Source organism: Mus pahari, chromosome 18, assembly GCF_900095145.1.
Source record: "Mus pahari chromosome 18, PAHARI_EIJ_v1.1, whole genome shotgun sequence".
In the NCBI taxonomy this organism is placed as follows: domain Eukaryota; kingdom Metazoa; phylum Chordata; class Mammalia; order Rodentia; family Muridae; genus Mus; species Mus pahari.
Genome location: NC_034607.1, coordinates 3107656 through 3120512, shown reverse-complemented (window position 1 = coordinate 3120512; position 12857 = coordinate 3107656). Strand labels below are relative to the sequence as shown.

The following is a 12857-nucleotide window of genomic DNA, read 5'->3' as shown; positions in this document are numbered from 1 at the left end:
AGACAACTCGTTTGGAAAATATTACCAACACCAATACTAGTAGAATAACAGCTGACCGACCAACAGCACCGAGAATGTGCTAGCCACTGAACTATACAGTCTTTATTACACTAGCCGCTTCGTCTCCCTGGGAAAACCCTAAGAAGACGCTGAGACCCAGAGAGACGAAAAGGCCATCCTGGGATGGAAGCGGAGTTCCCTGACGGGGCACACGGCTAGTGGGTTTGATTCTGTAACAGGCAAAACAGCACTAATTCCAGCTTCGTACATTTTACTAGATGTAAATTTTATCTTCCTGAGGCAAGGAAAAAAAAAAAAAAAAAAGAGGAAACAAAGACTAACTTGAGCAATTCAGCGGTAACGTGAGGTAATACTCACAACTTGGAAAGATACTAGAAGTAGCCCAGGGCTGTGGCTCACTGGGAGAGCACTGGCCCAGCATGCCCAGGGCCCTGGCTTTGTCCCCAGCACGAAATCAAGCAGCCCTGGTGCTGCGGGGCTGTAATTCCAGCAGAACCATCAGAAATCCATGGTCATCCTTCACTAATTGGCAAGAGTGAGGCCAGGTTGGAATGCATAAGAACCTGTCTCAAGAAGGAAAGAAGGAACCTACATGCATTCACTTAGGAGGCAGAGGCAGACTGACCGGAGTTCAAGGCCAGCCTAGTTTACAGAGCACATTCCAGGATAGCCAGGGCTACACAGAGGGAAAAAACCCGGTCTTGAAAACAAAGGGCTGGAGAGATGGCTCGGCAGTTAAGAGCACTGACTGCTCTTCTGAAGTACCTGAGTTCAAATCCCAGCAGCCACATGGTGGCTCACAATGAGATCTGACACCATCTTCTAGTGTGTCTGAAGACAGCTTCAGTGTACTTAGATATAATAATAAATAAATCTTAGAACCAAACAAACAAAAGGAGGGAGAGGCATGTGACTCAGCAAAGCGGTGCTTGTAGATCTAGGTCAGCCGTTCTCCAACTTCCCGATGCTGCACCTTTAACATAGTCCTTCGTGCTGTGCTGACCCCAGCCATGAAGTTACCTTGTTGCTACTTCATAGCTGTGGTTTTTGCTACTGTTACAAGTCATAGTGTCAATGTCTCACATGCAGGATGTCTGAGGTGTGATAGGGTCAGGACCCATGGGTTGAGAACCAATGACCTAGGTGCTAAGACTATGTTTATGGGGTATTTGCACTCAAGTTTGTATTCATACATGGACACAAATATAATTTAAAATAAAAACAAATTGTATAACACACACACACATATGTACATTTTGAGAGCTTTTGGTGCGATTCTAGGAATTTGGTTTGTCACTGGGCTCGGACAAGGAAGTAGGCTCAGATAAGAATATTAGAAACAGCGACCATGGGGCTTTGTTTAGTTTTGTACTTATTACCTTGTGTGACCTCCTTGTTTACTACTTTAATCTAAGAACTGACCTTTTTTTTTTTTTTTTTTTTTGGTTTTTCGAGACAGGGTTTCTCTGTATAGCCCTGGCTGTCCTGGTGTGCCACCATGCCCGGCCCATGTCTTTTGGATGTACCTAGAATGATATAAAAGCAGGCTGGGGACTGGAAAGATGGCTCAGTGGTTAAGAGCACTGACTGCTCTTACAGAGGTCCTGAGTTCAAGTGCCAGCAACCACATGGTGGCTCACAACCATCTGTAATGGGATCCGATGCCCTCTTCTGGTGCGTCTGAAGACAGCTACAGTGTACTTAGATATAATTATAAATAAATCTTTGGGCCAGGTGAGCAGAGTTGACCCGAGCAAGCAGGGCCAGTCGGAGCAAGTGGGGTTGGCTGGAGCAAGCAGAGGTCCTAAAAATTCAATTCCCAACAACCACGAGAAGGCTCACAAGCATCTGTACAGCTACAGTGTCCTCACATTAAATAAATAATAAATAAATAAATAAATAAATAAATAAATAAAAGCAGGCTGGAGAGAAATAAACCTGCTTCAACCTCAGTACAGGCTGGAGTCATGTTTTAGTTTTGTCTAATTGCCTTTTTCTTTTCAATCTTCACCCCCTCCCTTGAGACCCTGTTGACTGACTGAGCTGGCTTGGTCAAACAGATATATGATATTTATGTATATGTATTTGTTGTACAGTTCAGTTTTTCTAGATGTTTGACCTTTGTGCATGTGTGTGTGTGTTCATGTTTGCGTGGATGGGCTCGAGTGTGTGAGAATATGTGTGTATATGTGTGTGAGTGAGTATGAGTGTGCCTTCTTCTATATGAGTTCACAGTCCCTTCAAATGCTAACTCCAGCCAGTTGACCACCTTGTCTGAGACAGGGTCTAGTTTCCATCTTCTCTGAACATTCCAGGCTGGACACTCCCACCCCCTATGATCTTCCTTGAATTCTCCGTTCTCCACCTCCTATCTCATACTAGGAATATGGAATTTCACGAGTGGTTGCCACACCCATCTCTTCTGGGGACTCGAAATCAGGTCTTCATGCTTGTGTGGCCAGTGCTTTTACCAACAGAGCTCTCTCTCCTCATCCAATGTTTAAAAATTAAAAAAAAAAAAAAAAAAAAAAAAAAAAAAAAAAAAAAAAAAAAAAAAAAAGGCCGTAAACCAAGAGTCTGGGTCAGCGGGGAATGGGTGGAGATCCGGGATGAGAGGGGAAACCCACTGGGATAANCATACTAGGAATATGGAATTTCACGAGTGGTTGCCACACCCATCTCTTCTGGGGACTCGAAATCAGGTCTTCATGCTTGTGTGGCCAGTGCTTTTTCCAACGGAGCTCTCTCTCCTCATTCAATGTTTAAATAATAAAAAAATAAAAAAAAAAAAAAAAAAAAAAAAAAGAAAAGAAAAAAAAAAAGGCCGTAAACCAAGAGTCTGGGTCAGCGGGGAATGGGTGGAGATCCGGGATGAGAGGGGAAACCCACTGGGATAAATGGAGGCCAGACTCTGGATTTGGAGTTCCCTGAACCTGAAGGAATCTGTGTTCACACCCTATCCTCTGAGCCCCTGTGCCTTCATTTTCCGAAGATGTTAAAAGAAGCTGCAGCTGAAAGTGGTGGCCCGCTGTGATGAGCTTCAGGCTGCCTGGGCTACATAGCAAAATCCTGCTTATAATACTAATCTGTTCTGTTCCTGACTCATCACAGCTCCTCAGGATTCCCCCCAAACCTACAGCGTGCCCCTATAACTGGGAGGTTCTTGTTTTCACACTGTTGTCCCTCTGTCTGCCCTCAAACAGGAACCAGCAGTTCAAGGGCAGGAAGTATCCAAGGGGAAGTTAAAGCATTCTTGGCAGCCACTACTTCACACCAGCCAAATAAGTTCCTCTCTCCTGGGGGAGAGCGCCCTTCTCTCTGCTTTCCCAGTGGTCCCCACAACTCCGCCAGACCCTGGCTCCCTTGCCTTTGCCAGTCCTCTCACCAGCATTCAGGATCGAGCAGTGTTTCCAGCTTTCTCCAAGTCCTCCCTGCCTCCCCCACCCCCATCAGCCTGGGGCAGAGTATATGGGGGGGGGGATACAACTAAACACTTTCTCTGCTACTTCTGCGTCTCCCTTGGTTTTTTGTTTGCTGCTTGAGACAGGGTCTCACTGTGTAGCTCTGGCTGTGCTTGAACTCACAGAGATCCATTTCTCACCAATAGGGTTGCGTTGGGCTTTCCTTGTTAAAAATCTCAGGCTCCTGGCCTGGGAAACGGGTACCACAATATGTTAAGACAAACATAAGCCAGGCAGTGGTGGCGCACGCCTTCAGTCCCAGCACTTGGGAGGCAGAGGCAGGCAGATCTCTTGAGTTTGAGGCCAACTTGGTCTACAAAGTGAGTTCCAGAACAGCCAGAGCTACACAGAGAGAAACCCTGTCTCAAAAAACAAAACAAAACAAAACAAACAAACAAAAAAGACAAACATAAAGCTGGACGTGGTGGCGCACACCTTTAATCCCAGCACTTGGGAGGCAGAGGCAGGTGGATTTCTGAGTTTGAGGCCAGCCTGGAATACAAAGTGAGTTCCAGGACAGCCAGGGCTATACAGAGAAACCCTGTCTCGAAAAAACCTAAAAAAAAAAAAAAAAAAAAAAAAAAAAAAAAAAAAAAAAAAAAAAAAGAAAGAAAGAAAGAAAGAAAAAAAAGACAAACATAAAATCCCCTGTCCAGTGAGAATGAGGATTGTAATGGGGCCCCTTGCCTCAGAGATGGGGAACTTGGGGGCACGTGACTAACCCAAGCCATTAAGCCCAGCAGACGAGGGATTAGTTTAGTCTTGACCTTCAGGCCTGTTCTCAGTCCCCGGACTATGTCTGATGACAATGGGATCTGGTGACAATTGCAGAAGCAGTAAGTAGGGGACCCCTCTGTTCTGCAAGGGGAGGGATGTGAGGGCTGGAGAGTGAGGGAAGAAAAGCAGGGATCAGGGTGAGGAGAGGTGGTCAGAAGCCCTCAGAACGAGGCAGTACAGGTGGGAGAGGGACCTGTTGAGACCAGGAAACAGTAGGGTGTGAGCATAGAGCAGGAGAGGTAACCCGGACCAGAAATCAAGGACATGACCCGTCTCTCTCTGCATAAGGCTTCAGGGAATTTGGAAGCAGCCTAAACTATAGAAGATACTGCATTAAAAAAAAAAAAAAAAAGCCAGGCAGTGGTGGTGCACACCTTTAATCCCAGAGTGGGGGTGAGGGTGAGGGGGTGAGAGGGCTGGAGGGATTGGGATGGGGGACAGAAGCAGGAGGGTCTCTCTGTGTGAGTTTGAGGCCAGCCTGGTCTACAGAGTGAGTTCCAGGACAGCCAGGGCTATACAGAGAAACCCTGTCTCGAAAAACAAAATAAAACAAACAAGCAAACAAAAAATAATACAAAAATACAACCACCACCACCACCCCCAAATCTCCTAGAGTATATTTTCCTGTATTTTAAACTGTGAGAGGATAGCACAGTCCTGGCTTTGACCCCAGAGCCACATAAAACAGCTGTGGTAGTACATGCTTGCCAAGCTAGCAATTAAGACACAGGGCTGTGAGGATCAGAAATTTAAGCATACTTGGCTACTGGGGGAATCTGAGGCCTCCCGGGATAGGTGAGACTGTCAACATAGAGACAGAAAGGTGGGAGAGACGTGGGTTGGGAGGTGGGAGAGGGAGAAAGGGCTTTGGGGTGGATATGATGATCAAGAGACTTTTTATGTATGTATGAAATTGTCAAAAAATAGAAAGCAGGATTGATCAGGGAGAGGAAGACAGGATAAAATTTTAAAAGGGGGAGGAAGGGGGACCCAGGAAAAATATAGGAAGCCGGGAAACTTACATTTAACCAGGAGGTTGGAAAATTGATGGGAAAAAAACCTTCTTAGAGATACTCCTTCCAGATAAATTCTATTACCTGCTCTATGGGAGCCTGGGACTGGGAGGGCTCCTCCTCCTCCTTGTCATCATCCTGTTGACCTGCCTGTGCCGGTTCAGTCGGAGAGGTAAGCCCTAGAGCATCTCTGTCACCCACAGCTTGCCCTCCACACCCTTCCTACTGCTGGGGGCGGGGGGGAGGGTGTAGAAGAGGCCAGAGTTGTCCGAAAGACCCAGGTTTTGGCTGTGGTTCCTATGGCAACCAGCGAGTGAGGAGGGGTGGGGGTCCAGTGGGTGTGTTGTGGAAGGCTCTTCCGGGGTGGAGTCCTGTTCTGGCGTTGGGGCCTGGGGTGGGGTGCTATTCTGAGGTGGCAGATCCAATGTGAGGTGCTGTCCCAGGGTGGATGAGCCAATGCGGGATGCCATTCTGGCAGGGGGATCAGGGAAGGGGTCTTACTGAACCATTTTTTTTTTCTTCTAGTGAAGAGACTGGAAAGGAATGTGAGTCTGGAGGGACGAGGGGGACAAGAGGGAAGGGTGAGGGGTGGAGCAGATGAAGGGGTGGGGGAAGGAGGTGGCGGCCGGGGGGAGGGGGGTAAGGGGGTGAGGGAGGGGGGCTGGAGGTGGGAGGGTGTGTGGGCAGGGGGTAGGGAGTGGGGCTGGGATGAAGGAGTGGAGCTGAGAGAAAGGGGAAGAGGAAGTAGGGGGAACGGAGAAAATGAAAGAGGCAGAAAAAGAGAAAAGGGGCAACCAGAAGAGAGGGAGGAAATGGTGAGGAAATGGTGTGTTTATAAGAATATAAAACACGAGCCGGGCGTGGTGGCGCACGCCTTTAATCCCAGCACTTGGGAAGCAGAGACAGGCGGATTTCTGAGTTCGAGGCCAGCCTGGTCTACAAAGTGAGTGAGTTCCGGGACAGCCAGAGCTATACAAAGAAACCCTGTCTCGAAAAAAACCTAAATAAATAAATAAATAAATAAATAAATAAATAAATAAATAAAACACTTCTGCAGACACTATTGCATATGCCAGCAAGATCTTGCTGAAAGGACACTGATATAGCTATCTCTGTGAGGCTATGCCAATGCCTGGCAAATATAGAAGTGGATTCCCACACATCATCTATAGGATAGAACACAGAGACCCCAAGGGAGGAGCTAGAGAAATTACCCAAGGAACTGAAGGGGTCTGCAGCCCTATAGGTGGAGCAACAATATGAACTAACCAGTACCCCCAGAGCTCCTGTCTCTAGCTGCATATGTAGCAGAAGATGGCCTAGTCAGCCATCGTTGGGAGGAGAGGCCCCTTGGTCTTGCAAACTTTATATGCCCTATACAGGGGAACGCCAGGGCCAAGAAGTGGGAGAGGGTGGGCAGGGGAGCAGGGTGGGGAGGGTATAGGGGTCTTTCGGGATAACATTTGAAATGTAAATGAAGAAAATATCTAATAAAATAAGTTTAAAACAACACTTCTGAAGGACATAGAGAGGAGGGAGAGAGGAAATTTAAAAAAACGAGAGAGAGAGAGAGAGAGAGAGAGAGAGAGAGAGAGAGAGGAGTTCAATCAGGACTACAGGAGTGGCCCTGTCTCAAAAGAACAACAGAAGCAAAGTGGATGGGGCGTGGGCGTGGCTAGCAGTGTGGTTTGGTTAACAGTCCTTCCCTATCCAGCGGGTGTTGAACTGTTTGATTCCCAGCACAGTATAAAACTAGAGCGCTGGCACAAACTGAAATCCCACATAGAGGCAGGGAGTCCGTCCTTAACTACTTATCAAGTTAAAGGTCAGCCTGAGCTACAAAAAGAAGAGGGGGTTTGGGGGCTGGAGAGAGATGGTTCAGCGTTTAAGAGCACTGACTGCTCTTGCAGAGGCCCTGAGTTCAATTCCCAGCAACCACATGGTGGCTCACAACCATCTGTAACGGAATCTGATGCCCTCTTCTGGTGTGTCTGAAGACAGCTACAGTGTGCTCATATACATAAAGTAAATAAAGGAGGTGGGGGAGAGAGGAGGTTCTGAGAAAGTATTTGCTGTAGTCAGGTGTGGTAGCTTGTGTCTGGAACCCCAGTACTTTGGGGTCCAGACAGGCAAGTCCTAGGGGCTCTCTGGCCAACCAGCCTAGTGGAAATGGTAAACTCCAGTTTGTCTCAAAATAGATAGATGGATAGATAGAAATAATGTGTAGAAACAGTTGAAAAGCTGATGTCCAAACATCCACTTAAGGCCTATACAAACAGCCAGACACACTTATATAGAAACAAAGAAAGGAAAAGCAAGCAAAAACAGGTTCAAGAGATATATAGAGAAGAGACTGAGAGAACTGTAAACACACAAGGAGAAAGGTGGGAGCTGGGGCCAGGCTGGGAAAGGATGTGCGACGGTACCCCTGGTCCTCACTTCATCCTCTGTACCACCAGGCTCAGGTCTCAGGGCAGGAGCCCCACTATGCATCTCTCCAGCAGCTGCCGGTGTCCAGTAGTGATATCACAGACATGAAAGAAGACCCCAGCACTGACTATGCCTGCATCGCCAGGAACACAGCCACTTGAGTGCCCCCCAAAGTCCCCCTTGCCCTGGGTGCATGCTCAGAGTCACGCTATGTTCATCTAGTAAAGTCTGGTTCCCCACTTCTGCATCAGGCTTCTCTGTATGTGTCCAGCCCATGGCTCACCCTCCCACCTGCAGGGGGGGTCAGTGGTCACTGAGCCAGGGCTCCTCTGAAAGCCAATAAACAGCTTGTGGTCCCTGGGGTAGGAAGGGAGAGCTAAGAGCAGAGGGATGTGTGTGTGTGTGTGTGTGTGTGTGTGAGAGAGAGAGAGAGAGAGAGAGAGAGAGAGAGAGAGAGAGAGAGACTGGAAAATGAAGTAAATATGAGGTAAGGACTTATTACTGGCCTCTTGAGAGTGCTGATCTTTGAGATTTGGAATCAATTCTCAGAGGCTGCAGGAGGAGTGGCCATGTTTTCCATGTGACAAGGACCTGGGGAGAAATAGGGGCTGCTCAGAGTTACAGACCTGAAGTTTTCCTCTCCTCTTGCCATCTGTCCCTCCCATCCCTGCTCCCTTGTCCCTGATCAGCAACTCACATCTCCCCTGGTAATAGATGGTAGGTGCTGCCCGTGGCCACAGAGAGAAAGCTGAGGGCTTAGAATCCAGCCCAGAGAAGGATACCTGTGTGAGCCTCTTGCTCTGTGTTGGAGGCTTGCTGAGGAGGCCCTACAGCAGGACATGGAGATGGTGGAGAGGAAGGAGTTTGGGAGCTCAGAGCAGGGGACCATCCCTAACTCCCAGGAACACTGCATCTTGGGGGAGGGGGGTCTCCCACCACCTCACCTTTCTCCATCAGCAGCAGAGTCCTGTCTCCCGTCCCAACGCCCAGGCCTAGCACCTCCACCCTACACACATAGATTCCCGGCATCATGGCTTTGGGTGTCCTGTATGAGCAGCCCTACTTTGTGGTCCCCAATGAACCACAAATGAAACAGAAAAGGAGGCCAAGCAGCCTCTGAACCCTGGGGTCACGTTGCTCAACTCCATCCCCAGGGTTACTTTGTCTTGGTACCATGTGACAGAGCCAATGGCCGGTTTTCCTCGGCTGGCATTGAAGGAGCAGGGCAGGGAGGCAGTAGTGCCCTTCTGCACATGAATCTCGGGGGGCTGAGACACCCAGAGAGCACGGATCCTGGGAAGAAAGCAAATATCCAGAGAACACCTACTCTGTTATTCCAAAAAGCAGAGCAGTGTCCATAGCTCTCCTTCCCCAGGGTGCGGGAGAAGTGCTGTCAGGCAACACCCAGGAGTGTAAACCCTTTCCTTTTCACCAATCTAATTGTTTAGTTTTTAAATTCTTTTACACCCTGACTCCTTCACATACACAGCCACCTTCTCTACACACCCATTTTGGCCAATTCGATCCCTGCAATACACTTACGGCTCATGAATAGCTGCCTCTGTGAGTTAACTTCCCTGTAGCGCAGCTCTGGGTATTATTACTGTGGTGGGCGTTGTTTTAGTTTGTTTTGATTTTGGTCTTGGCTGTATTAGGGCTTTAATCCAGACCTGATGAATGCTAGCAACTGACTCTACCAATGAACCACATCCCCAGCTTCAAGCTCATACCTGAAGCTCAAATCTTGGCTACATCCTATAATAAATTATTATAGACATTTTGGTTGCCTTTCCCACAATTAAGAAAGCATTTTATTACATGTGTATGGGTGCTTTGGCTGCATGCGTGCTTGTATCTACAGAGGGTACTGGATCCCCCGGAACTGGAATGGGTTCAGATGGTTGTGAGCCGCCATGTGGGTGCTGGGAATTGAACCTGGGCACTCGAGGAGAGCAGCCAGCGTCCCTAAGTTCTGAGCCATCTCTGCAATCCCCCCCGCCTCATTTTTTTAAAACTAGAGTTTTATATGCCCAAGGTTGGCATTGAAATCATTACATAGCTGAGGATCACCTTGAATTTCTGATTCTTCTGAGTACCCGGACACAGGATGTGTTACCATGGCCGGCTGATGTAGTACCTGGGGGTCAACCCAGAGCTTTCTTTTTTTTTTTTTTTTTTTTTTTTTTGGTTTTTCGAGACAGGGTTTCTCTGTATAACCCTGGCTGACCTGGAACTCACTTTGTAGACCAGACTGGCCTTGAACTCAGAAATCCACCTGCCTCTGCCTCCCAAGTGCTGGGATTAAAGGCGTGCGCCACCATGCCTGGCAGCCCAGGGCTTTCTACATGGTGGGCAAACACCCTACCACTGTGCCACACCCCAGCCCAGGCTTTTTTTAACCCTGACCTTCACTACATAGCACGGACTGGCCAGGAATTTCTTGTATCAATACTGGTTCTCGTTAGAGCCTTAACAACATAAATTTCCGAGGGAAGACACAGCTGTAATTTGCTGAGAGCTCTAATACATCCATGATGACAAAGTAAACCAATTGTTAGAGTCTGCGAATCATTTAAAAAAAAAAAAAAAAACTAGGTACATTTACTGCTCATTCAAAGGCAGTGGTTCTCAAACTTGAAAGTGTATTGAAATGATCTGAAAAGTCATTTGTATGAGACAGGGTCTCACTATGTAGGCCTGGGACTCATTATATGAGCTGCCGTCGACTCACAGGAACTGTAATGCCTCTGGGCTTAAAGTCGGGCACCACCAGCGCCTGGCTAACTTTGCTTTCTTTCTTTCTTTCTTTCTTTCTTTCTTTCTTTCTTTCTTTCTTTCTTTCTTTCTTTCTTTCTTTCTTTCTTTTTTTTAAAGCTAGAGTCTTGTTATAATATCTCTGGGCCCAACCCATTCTCCTGCCTCGGTCACTTAAGTAGCTAGAAATACGGTCACCATCCTGGACCATTTGTTAAAACTTTATAGAAGGGACTGGAGAGACCATGGGTGACCTTCCACGGGACCCAGGTCCTGTTCCCAGTACAGACACAGAGGCTCACAATTATCTATAACTCCAGTTCCAGGGGCTCTAAAACCCTCTTCTGCTGTCTGGCCTCCCAGGGCACCAGGCATACATGTGAAATACAGCCATTAATGCAAGCAAAACACTCATACACATAAAGTTAAATAGTAGCAGGCCAGGCATAACAGTGCCTTCAGTCCCAGCACTCAGTCAGGCAGAAGCAGGAGGATCTCTGTGAGTTTGAGGCTAGCCTGAGCCTGTTCTCAGACTTTACATAGCAAGACCCAGAAGAGTCAGGGCTGCATAGAGAGACTCTGTCTCAAATCAACCCCTCAAAATTACAGTAGCTAGGTGTGGGATTTATTCGTATAATCCCAGCACTTGGGAGATGGAGGCAGGAGGATCAGAAGTTCAAGGTCACCCTAGGCTACATAGTGTCTAATTTTTTTGAGATTTTATTTTTTTAATTTTTTTAATTTTTTTTTTTTTTTGTTTTTCGAGACAGGGTTTCTCTGTGTAGCCCTGGCTGTCCTGGAACTNACTCTGTAGACCAGGCTGGCCTNGAACTCAGAAATCCACCTGCCTCTGCCTCCCAAGTGCTGGGATTAAAGGTGTGTGCCACCACTGCCTGGCTTTGTTTTTGTTTTTATGAGACAGGGTTTCTCTGTGTAGCCCTGGCTGTCCTGGAACTTACTCTGTAGACCAGGCTGGCCTCGAACTCAGAAATCCACCTGCCTCTGCCTCCCAAGTGCTGGGATTAAAGGTGTGTGCCACCACTGCCTGGCTTTGTTTTTGTTTTTATGAGACAGGGTTTCTCTGTGTAGCCCTGGCTGTCCTGGAACTCACTCTGTAGACCAGGCTGGCCTTGAACTCAGAAATCCGCCTGCCTCTGCCTCCCAAATACTGGGATTAAAGGCCTGCACAAATCAAACGCCCAGCAAATAAAACCCTCAAGAAAGAAAATCAGACTGGTTTGATGGCTTACTGGTAAAGGCACTTGCCACAGAGCCCAGAGTTTGAGTCCCAGGACCCATGCTACAGAAGGAAAGAACAGACTCTTGCAGGTTATTCTCTGAGCTCTGAGACCCTTGTGTGTTCCACCTCCAATATAAATTTAAAATGTTAAAGAAAATCAGCTGAGTGTTTTAGTCCAAGCCTGATCTCTCAGCATTCCAGAGGCTAGGGGAAGAGGATTGAATATTGGGGCCAAGCTGGGCTGCACAGCCAGGGCTAGGGGATAGAACTCACCTGGTAGCATGCAGGAAGCCCTGGCTTTGATCCCCAGCATCATGTGAGGTGGTACACCACTGTATCCTAGCTCTTGAGAGGTGAGCTTGGGAGAATCAGTTCAAGGTCATCCTTGGCTATATATGAGATCAGCCTAAGCTACCGAGACCCTGTCTCAAAAACAAGCAAGCAGCCAGGCAGTGGTGGCACGTCTCCCAGCCCTTGGGAGGCAGAGGCAGGGGGACTTCTGAGTTCAAGACCAACCTGGTCTACAGAGTGAGTTCCAAGACATCCAGGGCTCCACAGTAAACTCCTGTCTTGAAAAACCAAAACAAACAAAAAAACAAACAAAACAAAAAACCAAAACCAAACAAACAACAACAACAACAACAACAAAAACAAGCAAGCAAAAATAACACCAATAGGGTTGATGAGATGGCTCAGCGGGTAAGAGCACTGACCACTCTTCTGAAGGTCCTGAGTTCAAATCCCAGCAACTACATGGTGGCTCACAACCACCCACAATGAGATCTAACGCCCTCTTCTGGTGTGTCTAATAATAAATAAATCTTTGGGTTGGAGTGATCTGGGTTGACCAGAGGGAGCAGAAGTCCTAAATTCAATTCCCAACAACTACATGAAGGCTCACAACCATCTGTACAGCTACAGTATACTCATATACTTAAAATAAATAAATAAATCTTTTTTAAAAAAGAAATGACCTTTTGGGCAGGTGACCTAGTAGGTCTGGTTTCTGGAAGAGACCACAGTGTTGTGAAGTGCTTTCTGCACCCCTCAGGGCTCATGTCTTCCTTTCCTCCTTCTCCTGTCCCCACACCCTGGTTCCCTAGCAAACACCCAGTCACCTGGATAAACCATGATGAAGATGACCAGGAGCACCTTGGCCAT

The 12857-nt window shown here is 47.5% G+C and overlaps 2 protein-coding genes across 3 annotated transcripts; one reads left to right on the top strand and one right to left on the bottom strand.

Moving 5' to 3' along the window:
* The first annotated feature begins 4230 nt into the window (after positions 1 to 4230).
* Lst1 (leukocyte specific transcript 1) lies at positions 4231 to 7949 on the top strand. Of its 2 annotated transcripts, none has more exons than XM_029531455.1 (4): positions 4231 to 4318; positions 5328 to 5444; positions 5798 to 5817; positions 7732 to 7934. In XM_029531455.1, the coding sequence occupies exons 1-4, from the start codon at positions 4285 to 4287 to the stop codon at positions 7861 to 7863; spliced, it is 303 nt and encodes a 100-aa protein (XP_029387315.1). In that variant the 5' UTR covers positions 4231 to 4284; the 3' UTR covers positions 7864 to 7934. The 2 variants fall into 2 exon arrangements, with proteins under 2 accessions (XP_029387315.1, XP_021074145.1); XM_021218486.1 differs by having other exon boundaries at positions 4235 to 4318; positions 5343 to 5444; positions 7732 to 7949.
* Positions 7950 to 8240: 291 nt separating this feature from the next.
* Positions 8241 to 12857, bottom strand: Ncr3 (natural cytotoxicity triggering receptor 3). The gene is given in 7 exon segments (XM_021218435.1): positions 8241 to 8293; positions 8400 to 8424; positions 8426 to 8529; positions 8647 to 8725; positions 8727 to 8789; positions 8791 to 8990; positions 12809 to 12857. Coding segments are annotated over 7 exon segments (573 nt in total).